This window comes from Triticum aestivum, chromosome 2D (assembly GCF_018294505.1).
Source record: "Triticum aestivum cultivar Chinese Spring chromosome 2D, IWGSC CS RefSeq v2.1, whole genome shotgun sequence".
Lineage (NCBI taxonomy): Eukaryota > Viridiplantae > Streptophyta > Magnoliopsida > Poales > Poaceae > Triticum > Triticum aestivum.
Window position 1 is genome coordinate 298,207,329 of NC_057799.1, and position 11,772 is coordinate 298,219,100.

At 43.0% G+C, this 11,772-nt stretch overlaps 1 protein-coding gene across 21 annotated transcripts; it reads right to left on the minus strand.

The window, feature by feature from the left end:
• Nucleotides 1-276: 276 nt before the first annotated feature.
• Nucleotides 277-8,167, minus strand: LOC123052823 (uncharacterized). 21 transcript variants are annotated; one of them, XR_006425110.1, is made up of 8 exons: nt 7,512-8,167; nt 6,719-6,785; nt 5,770-5,789; nt 5,476-5,659; nt 3,211-3,272; nt 2,552-2,830; nt 811-2,207; nt 277-699 (listed from the first exon to the last, which is right to left on the minus strand). XR_006425110.1 is itself a non-coding variant. In XM_044476166.1 (7 exons), exons 1-5 carry the CDS (start codon nt 7,520-7,522, stop codon nt 2,766-2,768), a joined length of 477 nt encoding a protein of 158 aa, XP_044332101.1. In that variant the 5' UTR covers nt 7,523-7,721; the 3' UTR covers nt 277-699; nt 811-2,207; nt 2,552-2,765. The 21 variants fall into 21 exon arrangements, 1 of the variants encoding a protein (XP_044332101.1); XR_006425105.1 differs by having other exon boundaries at nt 7,454-8,167; XR_006425099.1 differs by adding an exon at nt 3,756-3,820 and having other exon boundaries at nt 5,770-6,785; nt 7,454-8,167.
• Between the last annotated feature and the right edge of the window lie 3,605 nt (nt 8,168-11,772).

Sequence of the window (11,772 nt, forward strand, 5' to 3'; positions counted from 1 at the left end):
TATCAGAGATAAACTTACAACGTTTTAAATTATGAACTTGTTGTGTTTTTACAATTCCAAAGCTAGCAAAAACAATTCTAAGTTACTAACTCATTTCAAGATATCAGAGATAAAAATTGCCATCACCAAAATCAGGCATTAATTCAATCAAAGAGATGAAATACATTGACTTAACTTCCAAAAGGAATACATGTTCTACGGCCGACGTAAAGACATGTAGAAGAATATTTATTGGCAAAATGAACTATATACAGTGTAAAGACATGTAGAAGAATATTTATTAGCAAATTTGAACTTCTAGTAATTCATTCCATTGGCGACACGAGTTTTTGAAGTCTTTCTCTTCACAAACTTTGAACATCAACAACATTCGCACCACGACACATCAAAGCAGTAACTGTACCATATTTTTTGTACATACAAGCATACAAAAAATTGCAGGAGCAACACAGTATACCCCGGTACGTTGTTGGACTGATGCTCTGGGAATTTTAGAACTGATGAAAAAATTACCCTGATACAGAATTTTAGAGCTCTAGGGATCTGCGCTTGTAGTAGACGAACGGATCGAGCTGGATGTTCAGGGAATTGGGAGACGCCGCGGGACACCGTTGAGCCGGCCATGGCGAATTTGACACCGTTGCTATAGTCGGGAGCCCAGAGCCTTCAGGTATGGGTTCATCCACTCTCAAACACATACTGCAACCGACGAAAAGGGTGGTATTTCTTAAATACAGAAATATAACATTAAGTTAAGCGACAACAAGTTCAAAAAAATTCAAAAAATGAAAACTGATTTGCTGGGCTTACTTCATGCATTAAATTGCACCATAGTGTCTTGTCTGGACGTACACGACTGAGCCGGCGGGCTGCACGTCAAGCCACACGGACAGAAAATGGACCAAAATTTCAAAGATGAACTGAAAGAGATGAACATAATTCAGTAGAGATGGATGTGGCAAATGATGAGCATCTCGCTGGCCATGAACATAATTCACTTTTTTTAACTGTATGAGTAAACAACCCACCAAATATATAGCAATTGATCACTTGAACTTATAGGAAATAGAAAAAGGAACTAAGCTTGCATCATCAAAATCTACAGTTTTTTCTAAATACATATGTAAAACTTAGGTCAATTGGTGTGACGCACTCAGTTGAACTAGTGTAATATATGTAGTCGAACGGATGTAACTTATCTGTAGTTGAACCAATTGGAGACCTGGCAACGCAACAACATTTTCATTCTATGGTGTCTCGCACATGGTTTGCTAGAACAAGTTGAACTGAATATATTTTTTGTTTTGAACTTTGAAAGAAGCTACAACTTCTGTTTCCCGAATGTGTACAGAATTTTAAGTTTCCAAGCACTCTTTTTTGGTGATGAGCACACCGCCCATGCTCCTGTGGACTGACGGCGCCTCGAAGTGGAGCTGGAGGAGAGGTTCGCCGGGATTTGGCCGCTTTAGAGAAACAATAAGTCAGACCTGCTCGATGGGAATTTACACAAACTGTTTGGAATTAGAAATTAAACTTTAGTAAAATTAGAAATTGAAGGAAAATAAAATAAGAGACTGACTGAACTAAAAACAAGAATGAAGCGACGGTGAACGGCCTCGGGCGGCGAGGTTGGACCGCTAGACGCAGCGGTGCCGGACCACCCAGAATACATCTAGAACATCATGTATTTCTGGGTGTATGTTTTAACGTTCTTTTGTACAGAGTGTATGTTTTTGCCAGCAGGAGGCACCCATGCACCCACCAGCGGATGCACGCGACAAGCCCACAACACACACGCACGCACCAGTAGGCACATCAAAAGTGATCTGCAGTTCATTAGATGTAGCTATATGAAAAACCACTTAGATTCTGTGTTTGGAACATTAATCACATCATTAGTTCTTGTAGGAATTTCACAAACAGATGTAGGGAACAAAACCTTCAGCTCACATGATGCTTCATCGGTGCATTCATGAAACACCAACCAATAATAGCAGTCCATCAAGCTTGGAGGTGAGGTAGAAATCGGGGCAGCATGTGTGGGCGGCTATGGACAACACAAAGCGAGAGGTGCCTCGGAGGACCGACGACACACGCATGCTGGTGGCAGCCACGATCGTCGGAGCACAGGGGACCAGAGGCGGTGCTCAAGATCCACCACCGGCCAGCGTCCGCGATGCCAGCGGGAGCAGGTCCATGAACCATCTCTGAAAAGTAAGAACATCAAGCACTGAACAATCTTTGAACTTATTTGTTGGGGTCAAACATCTATGTTTTGAACAAGACCATAAATCTATGTACTGAACTTATGTATCTATACACTTGACTCCTATATGTCTTATCTTTTAAAAAAATACTGAAGCAAAATCTGAACATGATCAAAGACACAACGCACCAACACACACACACACACACACACACATCCAACGCACATGTCTCTCGCTTCATGAGTAGAACTGGGAAAAATATGCAGTGGGGCTGTAGCATCATGAGCAGAAGAGCATGGCGATCATAACCAAAACTTCAAACGGAGTTAGGAGTGGGCATTTACTGAGCAGATCGATGGAGTTGGCCGGAGCACCGATACCATCCTGGTCGTACCAGACCAGGGCATCCATCCTCCTGTGTATGAGCCCGCCCGTCCCCCACTGGAACCACAGCAAGGCAGTGAGCTCGACAAGATGCAGCACCGGGGGGCTCGGTTTGCGAGATGATGTAGCGGCGGTGACCTTTCTGGGAGGTGGGATTGGACTGACGTAGCGGCCTTAATCACCACCAACCTGATACCGGTTTATTTCACCATACTCCATGAAGAACTCAGATTCGAGGTCTGAAAAGGAAGGATCAACCGCATATCAATAGCATAAGTTCATGTTAACATACTGATTTACCACTGATGGTAAAAATATATTTTGAGAAGAAAATATTGATGTTGATTGCCTAAAATATACATTTAGTTATATTGATTGCTTCTACAAAGTGATCTTGATTGACAAAAAGGACGGATCACAGAATCAGAAGACACACACATCTGGAAAATCACTCAACGCAGCTTTCTTTGCGTGTGTTGGATTTGGACTGAATGAATTACGAAGAGATTGAACATTGTTACATTAAACAGTAATCTTTTTTCTCATATCAACCTACAACCCAAAGGTGCAAATGTGGAATCATCGACAAGGAAAAATAATTGAAAAGCAAAAGCATAACCTGTTCTACCATGCATCATGGTTTCCATCATGCACCCAGAGGTTCTGCCTTCTCCCCCGGCCCTGAAACAAGAGCACCATCAGTTTAGTTTTAAACAAATTGAAAGTTCGAACATGAGGCATGTAGATTTTCAAATGATGAAAGTCACAAAAGTGAGCTATTTTTGTTTTACTTCAAATAATTCAACATGAAAGAGACAAATAGAGATAAATATTTTTTTGTGCGACATTCTGAAGTAGATGTCAGTTCGACCTTTTTAACTACTTTTTTGCACAAGGAGATGATGTTATTGAACTGGCTAGGTACATTCAGTTTTACCTAGTATGGTTGGACTAGTAATGCAAGCACTGCTTCCAAGGTTTTATAGAGATCAGTAGCCATCCAACTATGAAATGCATGCAAACCCAATCTGCATACACTAGCGAACATTGAAACAAAGAACCCCTGTTTCTCAACTTTGAACTTTTGTATGGGTTTTCCCTCAACTTATTGTATCCGTGAGTCTGAACTGATGCAAGTATATAAGAATACCAAACATGTATTACCTGAACCTGAAAAGGATCTGAGATAGGTTGCCCTGGAACTGCAACTTGTATCTTTTACTGCTCATCTTTAACATTAAGAAAGTACTAATCAGTACTAGTATTTGTGTAAGTCATATTGATCAGTACTGCTGCTTGCCGTACTGATGAGCACTAGTACTGATCGCTAACACAGAGAATTTTTCATCTAGTGTACTTTTAACATTATATTAGAAAAAGTGAGCTACAAAATAAACAACTAGATTAGAATAGAAGCATTGGCTTATATTAGAAACGATGAGCTACGAAATAAACAACCAGATGCGAATTTGCTTCAAGTCAGGTTTGTTATTTTTTTGAATTTGATGCATGTTGCCCTATAGGACTGCTACTGGTTTGCAAGTTGGACTTGAGTACTTTTAAATTGTTTGCATAGTTTACTGCCGAAATCTAAACCACAAAGGAACACATAGGCAGGCCCGTCGATGAGGGAGGCCAAAGTGGCCGACCGCACAGGGCCCCCCAAATCATGGGGCCCCCGATTGGAGAGAAAACGGGAGGGTTTTTTTAGTTGGAGAAAAAACGAGAGGTAATATGCGTCTGTGGCGCCCGTTACAAGTTGAGCCCTCCCCAGTCCCTCGCCTGCGCAGACGCGCCGCCTCTCTTGCGATCTGCAATGGATCCACGGGTATTGGTCTGCTGCAGATCGCCGCTGGCGTCCGCTCTCCCCCAGTCTAGCTCCGCCTACTAGCTGCTCCGTGCTTGCACTAGTGTACCATGTCTGGCAGTGATTCCCGTCCTCCGCCTGGCCGATCTGGGCGCTGGCCTTGCCTCCGCTGAATGGAGGACTTGCTGCCCCTCCAAATCTGGTGCTGGTGCGCCTCGGCCACTAATCAGTGGGTAATTTACTGATTCTTGCACTGGAAGAAGCAAACGACAATAAAAGATGCACTTGAAGTTTAACTGACATGCTGTATGTGTTGATTTCTGAACTGATGTCTTTGTTAGATGAAACCCGAATTGATGTATATTTATATCAATTTTATTCCATGCTACAGAAAAATAAGATGAAGACATATTTTCATTAGTGACCTGCAACAACAAGGAGTGTCTACACATGGGAGGAATAGATGAGGCAAACTATTGCTTTGGTATTCTTTTGTGTCCCTTATTATTATTTGTAGCTTTTTTTTTCATGTTTAATCTATTTGGTTCCATTGTTAAGCATTGAGTTTCAGTTCTACATATATTGTGCAATCGAGCAAATCTATGTATGCTTTGGCATGAGGGGTTCCTTGGCTAGCGAGGTATTATTTGGCCAGTGTAGATATTCTTTGGATACTTCTTCAGTTATACGAATTTAAGAAAATTTAGGACCCCATTTTGTATTTCGTCCCGGGCCCCCAAATTCCTGGAGACGGCCCTGCACATAGGCATTACCAATCGTATATAGCAAAACTGAACTTTCTGCGTCTACTGTTGTTTTTACATAGTGGACTTCTGTTTTCTTATGTACTTGAATATTAAAGTTTTTGAAAATTGCCACTATCACACATGTTATACTTGAAAACTCTTGCCAGACTAGGCACCCCCCAAATCCTGCACAACAAAGCATCCCCCAAGTGCATCTATGAGCAGTCCCCCATAGAACGATCAAAATCTAGATTACAAGAAAAATGGCCTTCATGGATGGCAGTATGTGAACTGAAGAGTAGGAGAGGAGGAGCACGAAGGTGTTTCTCACCAATCGTGTTCCTGATGACGTGGATGATGGCAAGAATCCATGGCTGAACAGGAGGTCGAGGCGTCGCGGCAGGAACTCCAGGGCCGGCGGGCCTCATCGGGGTTGGGCACGTCGTCGGGGAGGTGGTGGTCCTTCGCCGAGAGGTGGAGGCGCCGTGCCATGGCGGCAGTGGTTGGGTCGGTTCCTGCAGGAAGGGCCAGCGTGTAGATATTAGGAAAATGAACTACCAAAATTCCCCAACCAGTACTGTAGATATTAGCAAATTTGAACTGAGAGTGTTAGAGTGAGGCAGACCTGAGAGGAGGAGGAAGCGCCTGCCCAGGGCCTCGTCAATGACCGGAAGGTGGAGCAGCATTACAAACTGGACTGAACTAAATTATATTTTGTAGTTGTTGTATGCATTTTAAAACTTTACGTTTGTTGATTTTTAAATTCAATCATGGAAATTCCGTTTTGAAAAAAAAAATCCACTCATGGAAATTGTAGCGGATTCAAACTAAATTTTGACAAGTAATAAGAAGGAGAATACAGCAGAAAAGGCACACTTATACAAGAAAATGATCATGAGACCGTGAGTGAATAGTTGGATGGATTTCTATTCATCATGGTGGTTCTAGAGAGACTTGGGGGCACCATCGAGGCAAGTCGTGGGGGCTGGCTGGGGGAGGTCACGACGCTGGTGACACACGCTGGAGTAGGGAACAGCGACGCACACAAGAATTTGTAGCAGCTGTGGGGGTGGCAAGCGGTCGTGACGGTGCACCATCCCTCTTGATTATTTATTAATTACCTAACTCCAAAAGAAAGGTAACTGCTACAACTACAAGCAATGTGCTAAGCAGAGCATTACTACTCCCTCCGTAAAGAAATATAATTATTATTCCCTCCGTAAACTAATATAAGAGCGTTTAGATCACTACTTTAGTGATCTAAACACTCTTATATTAGTTTACAGAGGGAGTAGTTGGGAATCTATTAGTTTACAGAGGGAGTATATATTAGTTGGCAATCTTGTATATTTCCCTCTCTATATTGGAAATTGCTTTAATTGATGGCTCATTGGATAGAATGCATGATCTGTATAATTATGAAGTTAGCAACAACTCTACATAAAGAAATCCCCGAGAACTTTCTACAAAATTGATTAACCAAGTGACAGTATGGTGCTCATTCTCAAGCATAACCACAAGGACTTGTTTGTGCTATATGAAGAAGATGGAAACACAAAGGAAATCAGACTCACGATTGGGAAGTAGATGTACTGAAAAGCATACAAAAGATGAACTTGTGCATCTTGTTTTTGCTGCAACCTACAAAAATAGGAACAAATATGAGAGATGAGGTTTTGTCAAGGAGACTCCAGATCAACTTATTTATGGTGAGAAACTTCTGTATCTATACTTGAACTTGTGCGACATGATTATGTCTGTCGAATCTCTAATGTTTTTGTACTGAACTGAACTGACGTACATGATACTCCGACGTACTAAACTGAAATGACATACTGAACTGAAGTAGAATATATGTCGAACTGCTAGACCAGAGCAAAATTCGGAAATTTTCGCAACAAGAAAAACTGATTTTTTTTGTAGCTTTTTATTACACAAAATTTTCATCAACAACATTTGCATCACAAAGAAATTGAAGCAGCAGTACACATGAACACAGACAGTGAGAGAGAGCATGGGAGGATATATGAACACAGACAGTCAACATGTTTTTGTTTTGAATTTTTTTCCTGAACTTATCAAGTTTCTATGTATGAACGTACAAACTTTCTAAGCATGAACTTTTTGCTAGGGTTTGTTTTTTGGTATTACAAATTGTTTTCTGCATTAAAATAAACAGCTTTAAAAGATAGCAAAATGGCACATGTATTCAAAATGAACTCAAACTGAAACAATTCAGTAGTAACATTCCTGGAGACATTGCAAGTTCTGAAATGAACCTTCTGGGTGTTCAAAGTTTTGAAATGAACCTCTTTTTGAAGCTGAGAGAAACAAAATTCCACGGGGTTGACAGGGGCGTTAACGCACGGGTGGGTCATCGGGGCGGCCTTGGACGGGGACTGGTGGTGGTGAATGGCCTCAGGTGGCAGAGGTGAACGGCCTCTGGTGGCGGAGTTGAACGGCCTGCGCGCTGAGGCCCCGGAGGGCGACGCCGGAACATGGGCCACACATGGCGCATTGCCGGGAGGAGTGGTCGCGTCGCCGGCAGGAGGCGCGGGGAGGCGACCGCGTCCTTGGGAGGAGGCGCGTCACGTGTGGCGACGGTGGAGGTGTCGGGGGTGACCCCCGACGACGGTTGGTGGAAGCGGGGACGCCACGGCGGCAGGTGAAGCCAGGGGGACGACGGCGGCATGTGGAAGCCGGGGGATCCGACGGCGGCAGATTGAAGCCAGGGGGCGGCGGTGGCGCCCTGGAAGGGGGCAGTCCCGCGGCGGCGCGCTGGAAGGGGGAAGCCCGCGGCGGCGCGCTGGAACGGGGAGGCCCGCGGCGGCGCGCTGGAACGGGGGAGGCCGGCCGCGGCGCGCTGGAACGGGGGAGGCCGGCGGCGGCGCGAGGGGTGAAGGCGCACGGCGGCGGGGGAAGGGGTGGCGACGGTGGCGAGATGGGATCGGGAAGTGGGTGGTTCGGGGGAGGCAGGATGGAGTTGTTTTCTTTTCTATCGGGCCGGTTAGTGGGCTGGATTCGGGAACCTGACGTTGTGTCGCGCGCGCGTCTATATAGGGCGCAGGGGTAACAGAATAGTCTATATACGCACATTATTCTAACTAGCTGAGTGCCCTGTGTTGCGACGGAACGATATGTACTTTTTTCTCTATGCGAGCACACCGAGCCGCTTCTCCCTGCAGATGTGATGAACCCGTCATCATATCTACAACCTCAGTCGCACACCTGCATCCCTTTCCCCGTTACGAACGCTCACCGTATTCTCACCGATGCCATTTTCATCATGCAGACCTCTCACACCAGATGGCATGACACAACTACAAAATGCACGGCCCCCATCAGCTATGTCATAAAGAGTACAGATAGAGCTAGCTATATATCCTTGTGTTTCTATGGATCGACAATTTGGATTTTCTTGACATGTGGAATAATTACCTTTGTACTCCCCAAGCCACACCCGTTGCTGCATCATGGCACTCAACTGATCTTCACGATGAAATTAAATTAAATCATAGTCCTCACACACCCCACATGCCCTTCTCAATTACTTTAGAACCATTCTCTTTGTGATATTGTTTATTAATATTTTATTTATTTCCTTTTCATAATAAACATGCACATTGTTAGATCTCCAAAAAATACGTTTGGAAATAGCAGCTAGTAGAGATGTTTGTTGATTCCTTCAGGAATTAAGAGGTCAATGAGATCAGGTGCCTCAAGGACAGAGTATCCATAGAGACGACTGAGAGGATGTCTGCAGGTGGGGCACCCATCGGAAGCAGACATGGAAACAGTACAGGCAAACATGCAGTAATGGCAAAAATCAAAATTTGAATATCACATCTTTAAAGAGAAGGCGTGATTTCTGCAGAGCGGGAATAATTTGATACCCAAATAATAAAGATCTTTCAAAAAAAATTTCTAAAACAAAGATATCCCATTTTCTCAACTCTAACTGCATATACAGATTCTCGCAAAAAAAATAGCTGCATATACACAAGTATAAGAAAAAAGAAGGGGCAATACAAAAGCTACCACAGTACAAAGATCTACTTTTGTTGAAACAAGGCAAAAGATTTACCATTTCATTGATTAAGAAGAAGAGTTTGTAATAAGACACACACCGCCACAGCGACACAACACGAACGAATTACTCTCGTGAGCACCCGTAGTAGCCCAAAGTGACGCTTCTTTCTTTATAGCACAAACTACCAGTACAAGGATCTTAGCGGTAACAGGGTTCATAAATAGTATATATAGTTCCCCATTTCCTTTATAAAACTTTAGGCAAGGCTACCAGATGAAGAACCAGCAGTATATCTATCAATTGGATATGAATTTTGTACTGTCCTGCAATAAATAATTGCGTGAAGATAAAGTGTCAAACATCTGAAAATTAGAAGACTGGATGAACAACATGGATGACTGCAAACCCCAAATTCGCTTTCCATGTTCTCTTCATAATGTGATGACTTTCTTTGATACTGCTAGAGCATAATGTTTATTCTAATGCATTGTCAAGCTTTATAGAATCCCAGCTGACTTTGCTTCTAGGAAATAACTAACAAATAGTACAGTTCCTCATCTCCTTCAGAAACTTTAGGCAAGGCAAAATAATCACCTACATGTTGTTGGACTTTCATGTTTAAAAAACAAGAGACAGCAAATTAAGCTGGTAGTACTCAAGTTCCACCAGGTCAACATAGATGAAAACATGAATTAAGTTTGAATACCTCCAATAAAACTCATGCGTGTTTTAATTGATTCAAGTGACCCCAAGGTCTAGCTCGTGCATAATTTGTTTCCCAATGAACATTACTCCACAAATATACAAAGTATTCACCAATCAGTGCATTTTTCAGAAATAAGCATACACAAAAAATGCTACTGTTGTCTACAGATGTGACTACGTCACCTTCTCGAAAATTAATTTACTCCTGTAGCGCTTGTCACGTTTGAATTGCTAATGGCATTAGATCATAGATGCAATGGGGCAAATAAATTTTAGTTTTCTAACACAACCATTACTCCATTGCAAATGTGATCTTGCCGATGTACACATGAAATTCTGAAAAGAATAGATGAAACAGAGGGTTTTGTGGTGCGGGTGATTATTTACCGAGTAAGAGAGTAACTAATTGGATGGTCAAGGAGAGAGGAGTGAGAGATGGTGGCGCGCTTGTTAGCGAGGCTTGAGGAGGACGGCGCATGCTAGCTTCACCGACAAACCTAGGGCTGAGGTCACAATGAGAGCGCCGGTGACCACAACATAGGTCGTTGTGCCACCATCAGTGGTGCACGTTATCTGGACGAAAAAATATTTAGGGAGTGCCTAACTATCAGTCAAGTAATTTTGATTTGGGTCTAGGTTGAATGTTTCTGTCTGGTGCACTGGCCGTGTCTGCAGGTTATATGCATGTACACGTGTTTGCAGGTTGTCCAATGGTGAACCGAACCCCTCTTACTATGTCTCCCCCATCCACGAGCTGCTTGGTTAGTCAAAGCTCATACAACTTAGTTTTGCAAATCCATTTGACGATCCGGCCAATTAGGATAAAAATGAAACGGAGGGCTGCTGACTGCAGAATATAGTGAAGGAGTGAAGATACCTTCGTTAGTACCTTAAGTTGAGCCTTGCTAAAAGGCTATAACAGAGGCTTGAGAAATAAAATTAAAATATAAGCATGAAACAGGACAGAGGGAATGCTATAAGCTGAAAAAGAAAGAAACCACTACAGAATGTAGAGGCCTTGGTTACTACCTTTAATGAAAAAAACATGCTATACTGACGACACATCTTCGACAATTCGCGCACGACGCCTAAATCCAGCCCGGGAATCTCGTACCCAGCCTAGCAACCAACCGCTTTATAAGAAAGGTCGTCCACACTTTTTCATTACCAGTTTCGCTAATGAAAACTGAACACCGACCTACCCTGAAGTATTTAACACAAAGAACACTGACAAAAACAAGACTGACAAAACTCATCTGATTTGAAACCTCATTTGGTTCCCACTACTGAAGACTGACATATGAAAATGAGTGAAGATATAGGGGTGTGTGGGGGGGGGTGGAGGAGAGCTAGCAACAAAAGGACCAACTGGTTTGTAATGTAAAAAGATCAATGAAAAAACACAAGTAGCTTAAGAGTGTGTCCAGAAAAGACTGAATAATTCCTCATAAAAAATGTATATTGAGATTCTGAATCCTAACGAATTAAGTACCGAACCCTTCACTCTCGATGCTCGAATCCCGAAAAAAATCTACCTACAAATCCACTGCACCACTCCCAGGCTAGCAGACCAGAACATCCGACACAAATTAGGAGTTAATCCACACACACAAAAATCAGTCTCATGCCGCCGAGACACCCCCACTTCCACACAAAAAACAAACAAAAAAAGCCACAAGTCTCGAACTGGAATCCTTCAAGTGTAACTCGCGTCCCATCGTTGATTGAAAGTTTAGTACTGTATAATCACCAAAACAAATCATATGTGGGGGCGCAAGAACTAAACCAAATAACACATAAAATAAATTCCTGCAGGGGGAAGCCAATGGGGAATCATATAGGGCGCATTAAAGTGGGAGCTAACCAGGGATTCGACCGAACGCCTGGATCACC

What these genes read in the sequence shown, in the direction of transcription:
- LOC123052823 (XM_044476166.1), bottom strand. Translation starts at nt 7,522, where the DNA reads ATGACCCACCCGTGCGTTAACGCCCCTGTCAACCCCGTGGAATTTTGT. An exon ending in AGTACATCTACTTCCCAATC is followed by an intron (nt 5,660 to 6,718) that starts GTGAGTCTGATT and finishes CCCTTCCTGCAG; the next exon opens with GAACCGACCCAACCACTGCC. An exon ending in CGTCATCAGGAACACGATTG is followed by an intron (nt 3,273 to 5,475) that starts GTGAGAAACACC and finishes CTCTTGTTTCAG; the next exon opens with GGCCGGGGGAGAAGGCAGAA.